This window comes from Bidens hawaiensis, unplaced genomic scaffold (genome assembly GCF_021521415.1).
Source record: "Bidens hawaiensis isolate Kalapana, Puna unplaced genomic scaffold, B.hawaiensis_p1.1 tig00011661_1, whole genome shotgun sequence".
Taxonomy (NCBI): domain Eukaryota; kingdom Viridiplantae; phylum Streptophyta; class Magnoliopsida; order Asterales; family Asteraceae; genus Bidens; species Bidens hawaiensis.
In genome coordinates, this window is record NW_027491918.1 from 550,547 (window position 1) to 572,074 (window position 21,528).

The following is a 21,528-nucleotide window of genomic DNA, read 5'->3' on the forward strand; positions in this document are numbered from 1 at the left end:
AACACAAACTTCTTCATGTATTCTCGTCACTTAAATCTCACAACAATGCACGATATATCATCTTTACTTTCTCGCTTCAAAGCCTCAGCTGCTAGCTGCTTCGCTGCCTTTTCTGGGTCCCGGATCTTCAGCGCAATGTTCACTGCCTCTTGGTTCGTCATTACCTAAATCAACACCCATAACAAAAGTCAATCTCAAAGTCAAAGACACTTGTTGACTTTATAAAGTCAAAGTTTTGCTTTTTTTTTACCTTCCACAACCCGTCACTTGCGAGAATGAGCATTTCGGTATTTGCATCAACTTTTGCTTGTTTTATATCCGGGTCGGACCGTATATGAATATTGTCTCCAAAAGCACGCGAAACCGCTAGTTGTCCGTTCACTCTCGCAACATCTCCTGAAACATAAATCAATATTGGCTAAAAAGTAAAAAAGGAAACAATCTACTAAATCATGAATTTATTTATATCATGAATATATTACTAATATTTGTAATCATAATATGTTCTAAGATGACCTGGCATGTTTGAGACGAAGCCGCCTTTGTTTTCAATACTGGTCCTCTCTTTATTAGGCTCATGATCGATACTCATCTGAATTGCCTGCCCCTTTCTTGAAAGAACTGCCCGAGAATCCCCGACATTTGCAACCCATAGCTTTTGACCATTGATGAGGATAGCAGTAACAGCAGTGGACCCACCTCTTCTGATATCGGGATTGTGAGAAAGAATTGTTTGGTCGGTTCTTTCGTAGGCTTTTGTAATCGACCTCTTTGGATCTTTCCAAAACTCACCCTGCCATAACACAGAACATCATATGGTAAAGAAAAAAAGCAAATAATAATTATAATAAGTCGCTTGATTGATTGAAAGACAATCGCGTAACATGATCTTTGTTGGATATATCAAAATCAAGAATGAGTGTAATAAAACGGGTGGTAGAAAATAGCATATGTGTATGTTTTTTATGCTATTTCAAGTAGTTTTTTAATAGAAAAGTTATGCTTTATGTCACGATTGCCAGAAAAACAAACACGGTACTAAACTTTTAAACAAAACTCAATGGGCATTGCCGGAAAAATATGACGCACACAATTTAACCAAAGTGAGTATGTATGCACATTGGAAGCAAAAATATGACGCACGCAAAAAACAAAAACGATCCAAAATAAGAAACTATAAAACAATCACATCCAGACACTATCCCTAAATCTTATGAACTTTAGGTAAATATTTCAACGTCAATGTAATACTATAAGAAAGCGACTGAGGAAACGCTAGCTGCGTTTCCATAAAAGACTCTACAGTCCTCAAATGTTTTATACCTTATTGGTTGTTTTATGCATAAAAATTTTAGTTAAAAAATTTAAGAGTGTTTAAATAACAAATATTCATTACTTGTTAGATTTAGAAGTCTAACCTCCTTTAGGATATTGTTGAATAAATTCTGTTGAAGATACGAAGCCACGCTATGCCCTAGATGGCCGTCATAAATAGCAAAGAGTCCGAGCTCACGTCCTTGATGAGGGATGAATTTGGAAACATGGTAATCCTCCATTGGATGATTAGCCTTCCCTTTAACTAGGGTGAAACCGTACTTGACCGACCCTTTTTGACCTTGTCCCTCGCCCGAACTATTCGCTGACTTCTCTCCTTCATGCTAAAGTCAACAACAACAACAAAAAGACTTTATTTATACATCCATAATTGTCAAATTACATATAAGCCAATTTACATCAAATTCTTCAATAAAGTATGGTTCTTGAAATTATTGTAGAATAATGCAAATGTCTGTAAACATGCAAAGTCAACCACTGACTTTTTAGTAGCAATTTGATCCAAAAACCAATATCATGCATAATCAATACACTCATGAAATTTATATGTTCTAAATGCATCAGAAAACCAGCTTAAATCACAAAATGAGTCAATGAGATAGCATGATTCAATACGAAAAGTAATCAACTTTGATCATACCCGTAAAACAACAATACCCGAATTACACTCAAATCACAAAATGAGTCAATGAGATAGCATGATTCAATACGAAAAGTAATCAACTTTGATCATACCCGTAAAACAACAATACCCGAATTACACTCAAATCACAAAATGAGTCAACGAGATAGCATGATTCAATACGAAAAGCAGTCAACTTTGACCATACCCGTAAAACAACAATACCCGAATTACACTCAAATCACAAAATGAGTCAATGAGATAGCATGATTCAATACGAAAAGTAATCAACTTTGATCATACCCGTAAAACAACAATACCCGAATTACACTCAAATCACAAAATGAGTCAACGAGATAGCATGATTCAATACGAAAAGCAGTCAACTTTGACCATACCCGTAAAACAACAATACCCGAATTACACTCAAATCACAAAATGAGTCAATGAGATAGCATGATTCAATACGAAAAGCAGTCAACTTTTACTTGTTTTACTTTCTTTAAACAATACGTTTCTTCTTCTTGAAGAAACATATACTTTTCTTTTACATATTATATCAAAGTTCCAAACTTGTTCCAAACTTGTTTTACTTTCTTTTACTTGTTTTACTTTCTTTAAACAATATGTTTCTTCTTCTTGCATTATATAGTGTTCTGCAAAGATCCCTCATCTAAATATACATACGTAGATATATATACATATATAGGGAAGGGATCATGAGAAAACTAGAAGGAGCGAGAAAACCGAGAACGCTACTACTAATCAATCAATTTTTTTTCAATTTTTATAAGGTTGGAAATATGAAAAAGATAAGGAAAAAGAAGTATTTAGATCACGAAGCTACATATATGTAATTTATACGCTATGTGTACCTTGTATGAGATGCATATATGTAACTTCGTGAGCTACATATAGTCTTTTTAATCTTTTTTACATTTTGAACCTTGAAAAAATTAATTAAAAAAAAGTTGATTGGTCAGCAGTAGTTGTCTCGTAACTTTGTGGTTTTCTCATGAATATATATTTATGATCTTCTTACCATTTAGAGTTTCCTCATAGGGGTCCCCACCCTTACGTCGAATTTCCGTTTTTTCAGGTTCTTTACATAACTTTGTTTCTTCTAGCAAAGGAGTCAGAAAAGATGACTGATGTAAGCACAAACATTTTTTTTATATATAATTTATTCATTGATGTACGTACACTTGTTTAATATATTGGAGTCATCAATGTAATTTTCTTGTGTGAAAACTTAGATTTTGTTGGGTGCGGCAAAACAAAGCATAATATATTCTGCATTACTTGCTTTACTTCTCTTTGGATGGGCAACCAAGCAATTAGTCAATGTTATTCAGGTATCATGATTATTTTATTTACTATTATACCACTCAATATCTTCATCTATGATGCAGAATTTGTGCTATATACTTTTTCTTGCTTTTTTAAATAGCTTTCTGATATTTGTCAAATTTATGAATGGTTTCAGATGAAGACAGCAGCCGACTTATGTGTGCTTTACGACCTCAACAAGAAACGCAACGCCTAATTATTGATTCCATCTTAGAAGCTAGCTGTGAAGTTGTCATGCATCAAAATGGCACACTTGTTTTATTTACAGATGCTAATAGCCGAAAAGTTCTGTCTTCAAATGCATTGTGTATTCTGTACCGCATAACTTTTGTTATTTTGATGGTTGATCTGAATTTCTGTGGAAGAAAACGTCTTGAATCTGCTACCTTCAGTGATCACTAAACCACAATGTTGGAATCTTGAAAGAGCGTTTGCTCTTCAATGGCGTCTAGAATCTCGAAAAGTGACATACAATGGGCTGTATGTAGTTTGGTCATATGACTTTTAAGAGATGCTACCTCCTAAAATGAATGATATTGAAATTGCATCTAATTCCTTAAGCAACTCATAAAGTCATCTTTGTCTGATTTTTAACAGTAACATAACTTTTCTGTGGGCAAAACCTGAAATGCTGAAATAGGCAATTGTCCACAAACAGAAACAAGTATGCGACATGACTTTGCATCGACCATGAAATCTAATCGTGTAGTATGGACCACACAGTGAGACATTTGATACGACTTTGGGGAAAGAATATTAACAAAAATAGTATCAACGCAACGTATCCATTTGGTTATGGCCAAAGATAGTGACGGATCAAACTGCTTGATATGTTACCTAAGTTGCTTGTCTTCGCAATATGGATGTAAAATTTTCTAAGATTCTCATATGAACGATGCGTAGTTTTCCGCATATTTGTCCTAAAGTTTGAATTGCCATAAAGGTTTTATGCCTTTCCGTTTTTCAAGACTACTACACAAATGGTTTGCAGTAGATTTGCAAGCCAAAACGTTCCATTGCCACTAGACCAATGTAGTTGTTATCAGTTATATAATTGAGTTTAAACATTAAATATGCATATTGTTTTTAATAAAAATACATATAATTTTTTTTAAAAAAAAATTCGGGCCTAACGGGGTGTCGAGTGGCCATGGGAAGAGTGTTGCGCCTGCATTATTTTAAAGTTTTATATTATCTTATATAAGCGTATTTTGTATTTAATGTTTATTCCAATTAGAAATCATTTTCTAGTTTACCAAACATTTTTTTTATTCTCTGTAAAACCCATAAGTGAAGCTGCAACTAACACCGAAAATCTGTACATGTTAATTCCGTTAGCGATCTATTGCTAAATGAATTATCCACACCTTGTTTGCTGACGCACCACCTCATAGATGGATGTGTCCGTCTCGTCTGTTTTGTATCGTAAGAAAGGTTGAAAGTCAAAGTATGTAGGTTTTGTAGATTCCGTATAACTTGGATTATTTTCTGAATCGTACGTATTTCACTTTCAGTTGCTGAGCCCCAGCCAAGGGCATTGCCTCTTAACCAAACAAAGTTGATTGGAAGATGATATCATGGCCAATACGTATTAGGCAAGGTGAATAATATATAGATAAATGAAATAACAAACAAAGCATATGATCACCTAAATACTATATAAACAAATCAAAGATATGTACACATACTATTAACTAAAAAACGAATCTCATCTCCACCGAAAGCTTAAGACTATTCAACGATGGAATAATAAAAGTCTCATTTTATTATCAACTAAGATAAGTTTGTTGCCAAAAGAATAATGCAAGATTATTATTATTATGTGGTTGTCACTTAAAGTTTCACCCTATAAAATGCCCACAAAACTATTCAAAATCTATAACAAAAACATATGGAAACTCAAGGACGCTGTAAAGGGTGCAAGAACTACCTGACAGTGCCACCTGGGCAACCATGTTCGGTCTGTTACACGGTCAACAACCCGAAAAAGAAGGGTAAGTGCCATATCGGTGCACGAATGCTCGAGCATTTAGGTGGTTATGCAGACCAAGTTTTGAGCAATTATCAGTATAATGACCCTTATGGACAGCCTCAAGCATATGCAGGCTATAATGCTCCACAAGCGTACGGTTCTGGCTATTATGGCGTACCGTCACAAGGGTATGGTTTGGGATATTATAACCGGTACTATAACCAACCGGTGCATGAGAAGAAGCGGGCAGTGTTGTGTGGGGTGACCTACAAAGGTCACCCCAAGACACTGCCTGCTAGTATAACTAATGTTAGGAGTATGCATCGGTTATTGCTCAACCTCGGCTTCCAAAGTGCTTCCATTCGCGTTCTTACAGGTTTCGACACGCTTTTTTGCCACCATCCGCCTTTTTCTTTTGTTTGAAAGGGTTGTTTAGAGTTTTTTTTTTTTAACGACAAATGTTACTTCTAATATAGTTTACACCAATAAATTTACTTATGACAATATATCAAATATTCACATTTATGCTCAAACATACTAATTAATTATGGCATTTGAATGATTTTAATTTCTTCAGAAGAGGAATCAGATCCCACCAGGACCCCAACAAGACATAACATAATAACAGCTATGGAGTGGCTAACCAAAGGTAGCCGATCCGGGGATTCGTTGGTGTTCTACTACGCAGGACATGGGTCCCGCGTGCCGGATGCCAGCGGAGATGAAATAGATGGGGTGGATGAAGCAATATGTCCTGTTGACTATAGCAAATCTGGCAAGATACTAGATGATGAGGTCAATGAGATCCTTGTAGAACCATTACCTCATGGTGTAACACTTCATAGTATTATGGACACTTGCTTTAGCGGAACTGTTCTTGACCTGCCTTTTCTTTGCAGGATTGATCGGTGAGTATGTATTAGCGAACACTGTTAGACCATTTGTAGTGGACGTTAGCCCCACTCCACCTCGGTATTTTTAAGATGTTAAACACCATTACACGCCAATAAAATGGCGGGCGTGAGGGCTTTGTTGTGGGGCCAAGGTCTTGTATTAACCAATCAAACAATTTTTCACACTTTTAGTTAAATAAAAATCAAATAATAATTGTGTTTTTAGTTAAACCACTAAACACATTTGATGGTTCAGTTAGTGAATGTCTCTTCGCCTACGTGGCAGTGACATGGCAAATACTTTTTTGTTAGTTAAATTCCTCCACTATACATAGTTTTACAACACATATGCATAAGTTTTAGTTAGAGGTGGTAACATGGGCATCCCGAGTTTGGGTTAAAACGGAACAATTTTAAAAATGGGTTCTTTTGAAAACGCATGATGACGTATGGGTGGTTCTTTTGGTTAGACTATAAGTCTGGTTGGTCGCTATCTAAGATAGTGACTTTGTAGTTGAAGTCCCTATCTAAGATGACGACTTTACTTTTTTGCATACTAGTATGATTTAGTCATATTTGCATACTCTAAAAATGTAAGCACACTATCTTAAACCGCGACTAACCCAGAAACAAGATCTAATAATAAAAACCACCATTTGTCATCTGGCCTTTTTAAAAGAACCTATTTTTAGAAACAAATCCTTTGAATCGAGTTGGGCCAACGTGACACTTTTTTTTCCGTTTAAGACAATGAATATAAAATACAACCCAAGTCGAGTCAATTTTCAGACAAATTAAGTCGGAAGACTGAAAATTAGATTGTATGCAGGAGAGGATTCTATAACTGGGAAGTTCAGCATCCTTCACATGTTTCACCATATGGTGGTACTAGTGGTGGAACAGCAATCTGTATTAGTGCTTGTGATGATCATCAAAATTCAGCTGATACATCGGTTAGTATGCTAATCTGTATTAGTGCTTGTAACAATGCGATTAAGTACAAATAGATATAAATAGCTTACTCAACATGTTGTTTACGTACGCGCAGGTATTCACAGGCAACGCGATTGGTGCATTGACTCATAGCTTCGTTCAAGCTGTGGGTAGTGCGTATAGATGGACATATGGAGATTTACTTGACAACATGCGCAGAATAGTTCGTGAAGCTCAACAACAACAGGGCATAGATGCGCCATTTGCATCGCCTATGTCGCAGGTTAGTTTGATATCTACAGCTAGTCTGATTACTGTAAGTCTGTAACATGTATAATTAACTACAGTGACATAATAGTAGACGAATAATTAACAATATTGATCACTGGAGTTCGAAATTGAAGTAAGACGCATTTTTAGAAAATGGGCCGAAAATGGTTTATACAGTAATTGTCCAAGCAATAATATTTGGTTTATTATGCACATAAACATACTTTTTGACATCCGTTCGCAAAAGAAGGCGAACGTGAGAATTTACCAAACAACTGCATTTGATGTTTCTATTTATGCATCTCAAATTATATATAATGAGGTTCTTCGCGACCCTTTATTTGATAGATTATTTGTATGTACTAACATTGATGAATGACAATTGCAGGAGCCTCAACTATCTTCTTCTACAAGATTCGAGATTTACTCCGAGCCTTTTAACTTGTAGACTCCATCTTACCATCTATCTATAATCTATACATGAACAGAAAATAAGGCATGCCCACTTGATCTTAAGATATGCATTCGTTTACTATCATGTCGATTCTTGATTTACAAGTCATAATTATCGACTAAAAAGCCTTCGTTTTGGTATGATAAAATAACTCTTATTTCATATTGTAATCTTTACATTTAGTAATGTACTTTATATGCATATAAATGAAAAGGTTTGATCATACATGAACGGATCAAAACAATTTGAAAAATAAATTTACAAGTTTACAAAATACGGGTGTCACAATAACCAACGACTAAGTACCGAAGTACGACCTACCCAAGAAGCTGTAAGCAAGAAAAGAAAGAAACATGTTTTAAACATGGATTGTGACATTACACATTTTCTATGTTGCTTCATGAATGAACATTAATTACATAATTAATAACCATATTTTGTGACACATCTAATGTCACCATCTAGTAACATACATAACATTTTATGCAATTTCTAGACTTTTGACATCTTTCCATCACTCGGTTTCTTGAAAACCATGGTTTTTCGATTGAACAACTCGTGCACCTTCTTATTTATCGTCGAGAATCAAGAGCTTGCGGGAAGTGGTGCACCAACTAGCGTGGTACTGATGAAGGTTCGAGGATGGGCAATGAGTGAAGTGATGAAGCCATAAAGACAACACATTTTCTTGCTCTTCATGTTTTAAACACATTATGAGCTCACCTAACACATTTTCAAGCTCAGTTTTCTCATTAATACTTAGTACAGGTGCATCTGTGCCAAGGCTTGATCGACACAAAAACGGTAACCATGACATCAACATTTTCATTTTGATTTTCCTTAGCTCCTCCATGGCACCCTCTTCATCGTCTTCGCTTCCCATACTCGCCACTTGCTTGAATAAATACACTGCGTCGAGTTTGGGTTTATGTTACCACTTTCTAAGTTTGGCACTTAAAAGGAATCTAATATTGTAATATGCAACACTATATGGAAAATGTATAACCGATCGGTTTGGTTAATTTTCAGTTTTAAGCGTTAACAAAGATAAAAGATTTCAAAGTTTGAATACATATCTAGGTCTAAAATTTTATACGTTACACTCAATTAAAGATTTTCTAACATCAACCGACATAATAAAGTTGTAACATATCAAGCGTAGTTTGGTTACTTGTTACAACTTGAAAACATTATATGCTCAAGGTTGGCTTAACGAGTTTAGAGGCCAAAATTGTGACCCTTTCATGATCATTATGAAAAAATAATAATAAGAAAAAAAACACTTGCTACAAGTTTTGAACTCATGACATACAACCTAGCAATAGCTATGTTTGCACGAGACCAATACATAAGTTTGTCACAAGACTAATAGATAACTTTGAATTTACTTTGTCCCTTATAATATATCTATATATAGTGTTTATTTTATTTGGAGGCCTTAATTAAGAGTGAGCTTGAAGCTCTTGCCCGATTTTGTTGACCCACGGCCGGCCCTATCTATGCTCTAACTTGACGAAAAAATATTAAATATAGTTATTAATATCATATTACAGTGTTTGGGTTTTGATCAAATACAAATAAATTAACGTGTTAATTGTGATAATTAAGTAGTGTAATTATATATACAAGTAGAGTAATTATGTAATGAGTAATTATGTAATTACAAGTAATTACATAATTGCGCTACTTGATTATCACATTAATTTCATTTGTACGTAAACTTTCACTACAATGCTTATTTATATTTAGCTCACAACTCAAAATAATCTTTTTTTAAGTCTCTTCCTTTTTTAATTATAAGGTTCCCATACATTGTAATTAATAGTATTTAATACACAAACTATAATTTAATTTTACAATTTTTTAATACATAAACAAAGGTCAAAGGGGGGAAAGAACTAATACCAGAAAGTTTGACCAACGATCCTTGAAGCCGCGGCTGAGCCGAGAGAGCCACAAAACCCAACTTAGAAGCCGAAGCCCACTGACAAACAGCTTCATCAACACTCCCACAATCCTTCAGCTTCTTCGCAAGCCAAAGCAATTCAGCCGCCAGCTTCTCACCCGACCCCCCAAACCGGTTTTTCCCTTTCACAAACCGGGTCCACGCCACGTCACCAATATACCCGACCGTCTTAACCACCCGGTCCAACACAACAAAATAACCGCCACCACTATTCTTCTTCTTAACCTCTTCTTCACCGGAATATTCCTCTCCGTCACACTCACCGCCGTCCACCACCGCCAGTTCCAGCTGTTCAAGCGTCCGTGAAAACGCGCCGGCGAGTGCTCCGGCGTTGACTCTCCGTAACAGCTCGTACTCCACCTCTAGATTCTCGTCCATCAATTTCTCGGCGTACGATCGGACAATCTCGTATTTTCTCGAACTCACCGGAATCTCGTTAACTATCGCGAGTAGTTGATTAAGTGCACGTGCGATGCACGTGTCACCTTCTAATTTACCATCGCCGGCGTCCGTACACTTTCCGTAACCGTAACCACCGGAATTGGAATAAAAATCGGAATTGAGAGCAGAAGATATCATATTGAGGAAGAACGTGAAGGCGGTGATGATTAAGTAACGTACGGTCTCGATTAGTTTGAATTTGTGTGTGAAATTGAACAGTGATTCGTCGGTATGAATGTTGTGGCTGCCGGAGGAGATTCCGTCATGTTTTCCGGTGATCGGAGATATGGAGTTACGTGAAAAACGGTGCTAGGGTTTTGCTGTGGTGATGACGAATAGTGACCATATAAAATATCGTTCAAAGTATTCACGTACGTAGGAAACTTTTAAGAATATAATAATAAAATTGACTTTTTGGTTTAAAGAAAACTATTACGGCGTCACTTAGACGTGTATTCTTGAAAAGCGTCTTTATATCTTCAATAATTTCTTTCACTTTAATCTCCTTACCTTCAAACATCTTTTCATTTCTCGCTTTCATAATCTCCAACACGCTATTATGATTATCCAGTGAATTGGCTCTTTTCCTATCACTCCGAGCTTAACGGTCTTATGAAGCTTGATTAAATCTCTAATCAAGAAACAATAAATAGGAGGATTATTTCACAATCTTCCTATATGTTCCCACACCACTGCTGATAGCATGTAATAATATGATCCGCCGTCTCCCTCCCCATCTCACATAAAGCACACACACTATCCAAGACCCTTATGTTTATTCGTTCCAGAGCCCCTCGAGTTGGGATCCTATTCATCTCAACCCTCGAGTTTGTTTGTATGAGTTGTTACTTTATAAAAGATTCATCTACCCGGAAAGAAAATAAAATTTTAAAATTATGCGTCTCCCACCTTATACTAAATGCGCCTAAATGTTTTGGGATTCGGGTTACATTACTATCGTTGCATTGTTATGTCATTTTTGAGTTATGATTGAATACTAATGATGTTATGTATGACTTTTGCCACGTTCTAAAGGAAATAGCCTTGGAAAGTGAAGAGATGCGACGAGGATCTAGAGGGTAAAACCGGACATGGCATTGAATTAAAGGCACAATATTATGGTCCTCAAAACTCAAAAGGACAAAAGGAATATTTCCTATTGACCGGTACAAATGCAAGAAGTGGTTGTCACGTTTCGTTAGGTCGTTACAACATCTGGAGACTAGTGATGTGATTAATGTCGCCGGCCGTATTCGCTACTATTATAAATAGCACATAAGTTAGAGAACTGAGGCTTGCTCTCATTTTCACATGTACTTTTGCTCTTGTACTTATTGGTTGAAAAGAAGAATCCAATGACTGATGCTCATGGTGTTCTATCTTACTGGATTGATTTCAATTCAAAGGCTAGAGAACGAACTATCGAAGAGTTCGAAATACTTGGTTCAATGTGCATGTAATTCCTTCTTCAGAAAGTGGTCTTTAAAGAAAAAGTTTTTCATTCGTCAATCTTTCAAAAGATTTAGAATCCCCGTTCAACAGCAAATAACAAGTTATCAATATTTATCTTACTCGACCCAACCCAACCCAAAAGTTCGAATGCTAAGTTAAGAGAAATCCGATTATTAAAAAAATCAACCCCAAAAACTTTTGTCTGCCATTGACTCCTTTTACCCACCAAGACTGCAAATTAATATCTTAATTCTCTTATAACAACTATGATATAATATTTCAAAATTTTGAGATATATTTTTATAAAATCACTTAGATAACTATACTAACATTGCTGTGACAATCGTCAATTTCAGGTTAACCCCGTTAACTCAACTCCGTCAATTCAAACTTTAAGATCGTTGAATCTATAACGCATACTTCATTACATTTAAACTAGGGTTTAAATGACGCTTAACATTTACTACATGTGTAGTCTTTCGGGATTTGCACCGAAACGCAAACGAGTTGACGCGAGCGATTGATAAATAAACGACAAACGTTAAAACACTAATTATGTGATTATTATGTGTTAGGTATATGTGTGTTACTTGATTGTTATGTGGAATGTTAAACAAGAAACAAGAACCAACTAGTTTAGGCTAGAGATGTAGCACTTGAAAGTTTAGGGACTAGAATGTAACTTGGTTATCTATAAATATAACCTAAACACTAAACCCTAATCTATTTTATAAACTCAAGACCGATCGGCCCTCCCCTCCTTGGTTCTCCACGGCTGCCGTCCACCAACTCACACATATACACATCAAATCAAGAGATTAATCCAAGAACTAGGTGCTAGGAAGGTATACTTGATCACCTCTTACCTCTTTGTTGTTTAATTTTGATGTTTAATGGGTTGTGTATAAACCCTAATCGGCCGATCATGTGCATGTATGTGATTAATATGATTGTTGTTAGTTGGATAATGGATTGATAACTAGATTGATGTTGTTGCATGATTCATTGTTGTCTTTGATTTGAGTTAAAACACAAACCCTAATCTTGTATGTATGGTGTAATTGATATGCATGGATAGTAGTTATAGTGTCTAGAGGGTTATATGGATGCATGATAGTTCATAGATTGTTATTATGTTGAGTTTTGATGTGAACAGATTCTGGACAGAATGTATATACGATGTTTAAGTGACTGTAACGAAGTGTAAACGTGAAAATTGATTGAGATTGTGGGTACTGCAGTAAACTAGGTTGAGTCTAGTTTCTATAAAGTATAAATTCGTAATTTTTGGATAAGTGGAAGTATACTTTTATGATTTTACAAAAACGTGATGCAAAGCTGAGCTGTTAGACCTGCTGTTAGGTTATGTTGTAAATGTTATATCTCATGAACTACGAGACCAATTGGGTTGGTTCCACTTCTGGAAGTTGACTCATTGAGTTAGGAACCAAACCCAAGTGGTCTTGCATTTATTGGATTTTTCGTTTAATGGGAATTGCAAATAACATTCTGTTGCACATGAATATGACTGATATGAGTTTGCTGTAAAGTTTTGGTCATTATAAGAAATATATGTGGAATAAAAATAAGATAAAATATGTTCTGGAAACCTAAGATATGTATGCTTCTGTGGTGATTTTTGGTGAATTAATTGAGACGTTATGATCGGTGAACTAGTGCAATCTTTCAAGTAGAAATTCTGTCATAACGAAACTAGCTGCTGAGTTGTGTAGGAATGCATGAAATATGATAGTTTTTGTATAATTGTTGTATTTTGACCAAAATACCCTTGCGGGGAATAGTTGTTAGTTGATTGCCATGAATTGACCAAATTGCCCTTATGGGGAATAATGGTTAGTTAATCTTTGTTTGTTGACCAAAATGCCTTTACGGGAATAATTGCTAGTAAAGTATGTTATTAGTACGTGACACGAAAGTAATTGCTCACTCATGTATCGTATCACAATTGTACTTGTTTAAGTCACACACAATTCACAAACGAAACACGAAATCTGTTACGTGCATAGGTATTATGTGCCGAGTCTAGAGACTCGTTAAACGTACCGATACTTAGAAAATCTCTTTGTTATTTAGAACGCTAGAGAGTTTCTACGACGCACATCACTTGGTGATCTAGATCGGGATATTCTTCGTAAACAGTGAGTTTCACTTACCCCGCTCTTTGAACTGTTTTCAAACGTTTTTCACTTGGGGGAGATAACATACTCCGATAAACGCATTTTCTGAGATAAACGCATATTTAAGATTTTGTTATAAATTATATATCACTTGTAAAGGCTAAGCGGCAAACGTAACATTTGAAGTCCCACACATCGAACCGGTTAATATTTGGAATAGCGAGTCACTGTTGAGTAGTACTACTGGGTTTGACAAACCCCACCCGACGTTAAGCTCAACTGGAGGTTGAGTGGGTGTAATTTTGGCTAACACTTACCATGGTCTGGATTGACCTGGTGACGGGCACTTGATAAACAGTCAGCTTCGGTCGCGAACCACTTAGCGATACTTGTTGTATAGATTAGCTACCTATCGATATATAATTTGACATAACACTATCTGGTAATGCAAAACACTTAAACGTCGTAACGGGGTTACGCAACACTTAAACGTTGTAACGTGGTTACACAACACTTAAACGTCGTAACGTGGTTACGCAACACTTAAACGTTGTAACGTGGTTACACAACACTTAAACGTCGTAACGTGGTTACGCAACACTTAAACGTCGTAACGTGGTTACGCAAAACACTGAATCGTCGTAACGAGGTTACGCAAAACGCTAAAAGATTTATCTTATTTAACTTGTGAACTCACCAACCTTGTGTTGACACTTTTAGTATGTTATTCTCAGGTAGCCGAGGCGGGCGCGCGGTTTAGGAGCATGCATTAACTGAAACCATCTTTATTCTGCAAACTTAATTTTTAATAGTTACATTTGGTTTTAAGTCGTCCTGCGTGACGCAACTTTTGAATTAAGGTTTTACGCTTCCGCACTTATTTACATTTAAACGTTTTTCTTTGGTTTGATTATAACTAATGATTCCGATCCTGCCAGTTCACACCCTCTGACGGTAAAACTCCGTTAGTGGATTTTGAGGGTGTGACAGATTGGTATCAGAGCCATTGGTTATAGCGAACTAGAAGCTGCATGCATACTAGACTATAACCGCGACGACCCATTAGTTATAATGATACGCACTGCATAGGTTTGTGTAGTTTTGAAATCTTATTTCTTTACCTCCTTCACTCATACGCGCGCATATACACGGCTTACCTGTAGGAATGTCGACGCCACCCTCATCATCATCCGATTCGATGACGCATGCTCACGGGAAGGAACCGCAGTTACCTACTGCCTCGCCACCCCATGTAGTCCCGGAACTCGAAGCTCCTGCACCGAAGAGGTACCGCCTATCCGGAGGCCTGTATGAAAACGACGTTAGCTGGGATTGGTACCCCAACATGATCAGACGTATGGTTTACCGTGAACAAGTTCCCCCATTGCCTCACCCGAACCACCCTGCTTACCCTAACACTCTACCACCCATAACCGAACCTGTAGAGCGAGTTCTCGCAGCTGTCGTTTCTTGTTTGGAGCGTGATGTGGGTTACATGCGCTACACGAGAGAGAACGTTTCCAGACTGTTTAAAGACGGAACCGAGACTAAGGAGGAGATTGCCCGCATGGCAGCGGCAATGAAAGATATGCAAGAGACTAGTGAGCAACAAATGAAGGTTATGATGAAGATGCAAGCTGAGATGATAGACTTGCAAGAGCAACTCCAAGAAGCAAGGACCCGAACTGAGATAGCGTTAGAGCGTTGCGATGTCTTACAAATGCAACTTGCTCAGTACGCAGCCGAACCTGAGGCAGAGCCTGAGGCCGAGCCTGGGGCAGAGCCTGAAGTAGAACCTGAAGAAGATCCCGAAGAGGAGCCTGAGGAAGATCCCGAGGAAGATCCCGAGGAGGAACCCGAAGAAGAACCAGAAGAAGAACCGACTGAGGGAGCTATAGGCTTCCTGCGTTGGGCTGAGAAGGCCGAGTTGGCCTTTGAGATGTGTAATTGTCCCCCTGCCAGTAGGGTCAAATTCGCTGCTGGAACACTTGAGGATTCCGCCCTCACTTGGTGGAATTCAAACGTCCAGATCCTTGGGTTAGAACTGGCTAACGCGATGAACTGGGAGGAGTTCAAGAGCATGATGCGAGAGGAGTACTGTCCGAGGGAAGAAATTTCGAAGTTAGAGTCGGAATTTTGGTCGTTGAAGATGGTGGGCTCGGAAATCGAAGCCTACACTACTCGTTCGCACGAGTTGGCTGTGATGTGTCCGCGGATGGTGGATCCGCCGAGCAATAGGATAGAAATGTACATTGATGGTTTAGCACCGCAAATTCAGGGCATGGTGACGTCTTCCAGACCAACCACGATCCAACAAGCGATTCGTTTAGCTCACAAACTGACGGATCAGGCTGTGACCCAAGGTGCGTTACCACCTAGGGGTTCGACCACTAAAGCCCGTGACAACCCGAGTAATGACCACGTCAGCAACAGCAACCCGAACAGCAGGAAGAGAAAGTTTGACAACACCAGATCTTCATCCTCGAACCTCCCACCGCAACAACACTACCGTAAGCCCGAGTTCACTCGGAGCTTTAACACTCAGAATCACAACAACAACAACAATAACGGTAGCAGGCAGGTTTCGAGCGGATATGCTGGGAAATATCCAAAGTGCAACAGGTGCAACTATCATCATGTTGGCCAGTGTGACCGTGTCAAGTGTCAAAGATGCGGAAAGATAGGTCACCCAGCGAAAGAGTGTAGAGGAGACCTTGCGGCAAAGGGTGCTCCTAAGCCACCGATGACAACTAAGGGATGTTTTGAATGTGGGCAGGAAGGTCATTTCCGGAAGGATTGCCCCAAGCTGAAACAGAATGACAACAATGGGGGTAATGGAAGTGGCAGTAATGGTGGAGGAAATGGCAAAGGAAGAGCGTTTGTGATTGGATCGGGTCAAGCCCGCAATGATCCGCATGTGGTGTCTGGTAAGTTCCCTGTAAACGATTGTTTTGCTTCTGTTTTGTTTGACACTGGAGCTGATAGGAGTTTTGTGTCGAAAGCCTTTAGCCAACTTTTAGACCTTACTCCAACCCCGTTAGACGCTAAGTTTCCTGTTGAATTAGCTAACGGTAAAACTGTAGTAACAACTCATATACTTGCGGGATGTAAGTTGAAACTGTCAGGTCATGTCTTTGACATTGACCTTATTCCTTTTACGCTTAGTAGTTTCGATGTCGTTGTCGGCATGGACTGGTTATCCGAGAACCGAGCGGAGATTATATGCCATGATAAGATAGTCCATATTACCACCCCTTCCGGCGAGATCATTTCGGTCCGAGGCGAGAGAAGCGGCATGACCACCAGCGTCATTACCCTTATGAAGGCACAGAAGTATCTACGAAAGGGTCATCCGGCAATTTTGGCGCAGATTGTTGAGAAACCCGCGGAGGAGAAACGAATTGAAGATATACCTGTTGTGCGAGACTTCCCGGAAGTTTTCCCAGAGGATTTGCCCGGACTCCCTCCTATTCGTCAAGTCGAATTCCAAATCGAGTTGACACCCGGTGCAGCACCCATAGCACGAGCCCCGTATCGGCTCGCACCGGCGGAACTTCAGAAGTTGTCCACTCAGTTGCAAGATTTGTTGGATAAGGGTTTTATCCGACCTAGCTCATCGCCATGGGGAGCCCCTGTCTTGTTTGTCCGAAAGAAAGACGGGACTTTCCGAATGTGCATCGACTACCGGGAGTTGAACAAGGTGACGGTCAAGAACCGTTATCCTTTACCCCGAATTGATGATTTGTTTGACCAGCTTCAGGGATCGAGTTACTACTCGAAGATCGATCTACGATCCGGTTACCACCAGCTGAGAGTGCGCGAGGAAGATATTTCAAAAACGGCTTTCAGAACACGGTATGGTCACTACGAGTTTTCGGTTATGCCTTTTGGCCTAACCAACGCACCAGCCGTATTTATGGATCTCATGAATCGAGTATGCAAGGCGTACCTCGACAAGTTCGTGATTGTTTTCATTGATGATATTCTCGTCTACTCCAAGAACGAGACTGACCACGAAGAGAACTTAAGGATAATTCTGGAACTACTGAAGAAGGAACAACTGTATGCTAAACTCTCGAAATGTGAATTTTGGCTTCGCGAGGTTCACTTTTTAGGACATGTGATCAACGAGAATGGTATCCATGTCGATCCCGGTAAGGTAGAGGCCATCAAAAACTGGGAAGCACCCAAGACTCCGACTGAGGTGCGGCAATTCCTAGGACTGGCCGGTTACTACCGGCGTTTCATCGAGGGATTTTCAAAGATTGCTCAACCCCTCACCGCCTTGACCCACAAGGGCACTAAGTACAATTGGGGTGACGCGCAAGAATTCGCTTTCCAACTGTTGAAAACCAAGCTTTGTAGCGCCCCTATTTTAGCTCTCCCCGAGGGAACGGAAAATTTTGAGGTACACTGTGACGCATCTATACAAGGTCTCGGTTGTGTGCTGATGCAACTCGAGAAGGTTATAGCCTACGCCTCTAGACAACTACGGGTTCACGAGAAGAACTACACGACCCACGATTTGGAACTCGGAGCTGTAGTGTTTGCTCTTAAGATATGGAGGCATTACTTGTACGGTACCAAGTTTACCATTTACACCGACCACAAGAGTCTCCAACATATCTACGATCAGAAGGAGCTGAACATGCGACAGCGTCGTTGGGTCGTGCTGCTTAAAGATTATGATTGTGCCATCAAGTACCACCCTGGCAAGGCTAATGTGGTGGCTGACGCCCTCAGCAGAAAAGAAACAGATAAACCCAGACGGGTGAGAGCATTGCAACTCACGATTCATGCCAGCTTACCCGATCAGATTCGCGATGCGCAACTGGAAGCTTTGAAAGATGATAATCTTCCATCGGAACTCATGCGGGGCATGAACAAGCAACTTGAAACCAGATCGGACGGGGTCCGATATTTTGAGAACCGGATTTGGGTTCCACGATACGGAGAGTTGAGAACTCTAGTGATGGACGAAGCTCACAAGTCCCGATATTCTATCCACCCTGGCTCAGATAAAATGTATCATGATTTAAAGGCACTTTACTGGTGGCCGAACATGAAAGCCGACATTGCCACCTACGTGAGCAAATGCTTGACTTGTGCCAGAGTCAAGATAGAATACCAGAAACCATCTGGTCTACTGCAACAACCGGAACTCCCAATGTGGAAATGGGAGCACATCTCAATGGATTTTATTACGGGTTTGCCTAAGACACCGACGGGATGCGATACCATCTGGGTGATCGTTGACCGGTTGACTAAATCGGCACACTTCCTAGCAATTAAGGAAACGGACAAAATGGAAAGACTGACTCGCGTATACATGAAAGAAGTGGTGTCTAGACACGGAGTGCCTGTCTCGATCATTTCCGACCGAGATTCTCGTTTCACCTCGCACTTTTGGAAGTCGCTGCAAAGCGCACTGGGCACCCGTCTCGATATGAGTACAGCATACCATCCTCAGACGGATGGGCAAAGTGAACGGACTATTCAGACCCTGGAGGATATGTTGCGTGCATGCGTTTTAGATTTCGGAAAAAGTTGGGAACCCCACTTACCCTTGGTAGAGTTTTCGTATAATAACAGCTACCACGCAAGTATTAAGGCAACGCCGTTTGAAGCGCTGTACGGACGGAAGTGTCGATCACCACTCTGCTGGGCAGAGGTGGGTGACAGCCAAATCACTGGTCCGGAACTGGTACTCGAAACCTCGGAAAAGATTGTTCAAATCCGAAATCGCATGGCAGCAGCACGAGATCGCCAAAAGAGTTACGCCAACAAGCGCCGAAAACCTCTCGAATTTCAAGTGAACGATCGGGTGTTACTCAAAGTCTCACCTTGGAAAGGTGTGGTTCGCTTTGGAAAGCGAAACAAACTCAACCCACGGTATGTTGGTCTGTACCGGATAACTGAGCGCATTGGCCCGGTGGCGTACCGACTGGACCTACCAACAGAACTCAGTGGCGTACACGATGTATTCCACGTATCAAATTTGAAGAAATGCCTATCTGATGAATTCCAAGTAGTCCCTTTGGAGGAACTACAAGTTGATGAACAGTTACGTTTCATTGAAGAACCAGTCGAGGTTTTGGATTGGGAAACCAAAACGCTCAAACACAGCAAAATTCCAATCGTTAAGGTTCGTTGGAACTCGAGACGTGGACCGGAGTTCACGTGGGAACGCGAGGATCAAATGATGAAAAAGTATCCTCACCTTTTTGAAGGGCTAACCAAACACCGAAAACCGCGAAACCCGGCAAACCGTCAAACATCACCGGAGGTATGAACTAAATTTCGGGACGAAATTTCTTTCTACTAGGGGATGATATGACAAACTGAAAATTTTCTTATTTTTTTTTTCAGACACTCATCACGACTTGAGTCAAATTTTCGGGACGAAAATTCTTTAACATGGGAATGATGTGACAATCGTCAATTTCAGGTTAACCCCGTTAACTCAACTCCGTCAATTCAAACTTTAAGATCGTTGAATCTATAACGCATACTTCATTACATTTAAACTAGGGTTTAAATGACGCTTAACATTTACTACATGTGTAGTCTTTCGGGATTTGCACCGAAACGCAAACGAGTTGACGCGAGCGATTGATAAATAAACGACAAACGTCAAAACACTAATTATGTGATTATTATGTGTTAGGTATATGTGTGTTACTTGATTGTTATGTGGAATGTTAAACAAGAAACAAGAACCAACTAGTTTAGGCTAGAGATGTAGCACTTGAAAGTTTAGGGACTAGAATGTAACTTGGTTATCTATAAATATAACCTAAACACTAAACCCTAATCTATTTTATAAACTCAAGACCGATCGGCCCTCCCCTCCTTGGTTCTCCACGGCTGCCGTCCACCAACTCACACATATACACATCAAATCAAGAGATTAATCCAAGAACTAGGTGCTAGGAAGGTATACTTGATCACCTCTTACCTCTTTGTTGTTTAATTTTGATGTTTAATGGGTTGTGTATAAACCCTAATCGGCCGATCATGTGCATGTATGTGATTAATATGATTGTTGTTAGTTGGATAATGGATTGATAACTAGATTGATGTTGTTGCATGATTCATTGTTGTCTTTGATTTGAGTTAAAACACAAACCCTAATCTTGTATGTATGGTGTAATTGATATGCATGGATAGTAGTTATAGTGTCTAGAGGGTTATATGGATGCATGATAGTTCATAGATTGTTATTATGTTGAGTTTTGATGTGAACAGATTCTGGACAGAATGTATATACGATGTTTAAGTGACTGTAACCAGGGACGGATTTATTCCAATGAGTACCGGGTCAAGCGAACCAGGTGTTTTTCGAACCGTAGTGGAGCATTTAATAGCGACTTTTTTAGCGAACCAGGTGTTTTTCGAACCGTAGTGGAGCATTTACTTGACCCGAACCGTTAAACCAATCCGAATCGTCAACCCGACCCAATTTTTTTATACGCGTTCTTATATATTTAGAGCATCTTAAAATAGCGAACCAGATAAAAAAAAATTCTAAATCCGTCACTGACTGTAACGAAGTGTAAACGTGAAAATTGATTGAGATTGTGGGTACTGCAGTAAACTAGGTTGAGTCTAGTTTCTATAAAGTATAAATTCGTAATTTTTGGATAAGTGGAAGTATACTTTTATGATTTTACAAAAACGTGATGCAAAGCTGAGCTGTTAG

The 21,528-nt window shown here is 39.1% G+C and overlaps 3 protein-coding genes and 1 long non-coding RNA gene across 4 annotated transcripts; 2 read left to right on the plus strand and 2 right to left on the minus strand.

Moving 5' to 3' along the window:
• LOC143538637 (putative protein phosphatase 2C 9) lies at positions 1-1,641 on the minus strand. Its single transcript, XM_077032151.1, has 4 exons — positions 1,419-1,641; positions 517-793; positions 251-396; positions 1-164 (listed from the first exon to the last, which is right to left on the minus strand). Exons 1-4 carry the CDS (start codon positions 1,554-1,556, stop codon positions 27-29), a joined length of 699 nt encoding a protein of 232 aa, XP_076888266.1. The 5' UTR covers positions 1,557-1,641; the 3' UTR covers positions 1-26.
• Positions 1,642-3,220: 1,579 nt separating this feature from the next.
• LOC143538638 (uncharacterized) lies at positions 3,221-3,776 on the plus strand. The gene is made up of 3 exons (XR_013136279.1): positions 3,221-3,312; positions 3,444-3,665; positions 3,700-3,776. It is a non-coding gene; the product is annotated as an uncharacterized LOC143538638 (long non-coding RNA).
• A 1,417-nt stretch (positions 3,777-5,193) lies between these two features.
• LOC143538639 (metacaspase-3-like) lies at positions 5,194-7,912 on the plus strand. The gene is made up of 5 exons (XM_077032152.1): positions 5,194-5,655; positions 5,857-6,187; positions 7,002-7,125; positions 7,221-7,388; positions 7,764-7,912. Exons 1-5 carry the CDS (start codon positions 5,199-5,201, stop codon positions 7,821-7,823), a joined length of 1,140 nt encoding a protein of 379 aa, XP_076888267.1. The 5' UTR covers positions 5,194-5,198; the 3' UTR covers positions 7,824-7,912.
• Positions 7,913-8,013: 101 nt separating this feature from the next.
• Positions 8,014-10,468, minus strand: LOC143538641 (uncharacterized). The gene is made up of 2 exons (XM_077032154.1): positions 9,735-10,468; positions 8,014-8,738 (listed from the first exon to the last, which is right to left on the minus strand). Exons 1-2 carry the CDS (start codon positions 10,372-10,374, stop codon positions 8,398-8,400), a joined length of 981 nt encoding a protein of 326 aa, XP_076888269.1. The 5' UTR covers positions 10,375-10,468; the 3' UTR covers positions 8,014-8,397.
• Between the last annotated feature and the right edge of the window lie 11,060 nt (positions 10,469-21,528).

Coding starts and splice junctions, on each gene's coding strand:
- LOC143538637 (XM_077032151.1), bottom strand. CDS start 1,556: ATGGAGGATTACCATGTTTCCAAATTCATCCCTCATCAAGGACGTGAG. Junction 794..1,418: donor TCAACAATATCCTAAAGGAG/GTTAGACTTCTA, acceptor GTGTTATGGCAG/GGTGAGTTTTGGAAAGATCC. Junction 397..516: donor CTTCGTCTCAAACATGCCAG/GTCATCTTAGAA, acceptor TTTATGTTTCAG/GAGATGTTGCGAGAGTGAAC.
- LOC143538639 (XM_077032152.1), top strand. CDS start 5,199: ATGGAAACTCAAGGACGCTGTAAAGGGTGCAAGAACTACCTGACAGTG. Junction 5,656..5,856: donor TTCCATTCGCGTTCTTACAG/GTTTCGACACGC, acceptor TAATTTCTTCAG/AAGAGGAATCAGATCCCACC. Junction 7,126..7,220: donor AAAATTCAGCTGATACATCG/GTTAGTATGCTA, acceptor ACGTACGCGCAG/GTATTCACAGGCAACGCGAT.
- LOC143538641 (XM_077032154.1), bottom strand. CDS start 10,374: ATGATATCTTCTGCTCTCAATTCCGATTTTTATTCCAATTCCGGTGGT. Junction 8,739..9,734: donor ATCGTTGGTCAAACTTTCTG/GTATTAGTTCTT, acceptor AACTCGACGCAG/TGTATTTATTCAAGCAAGTG.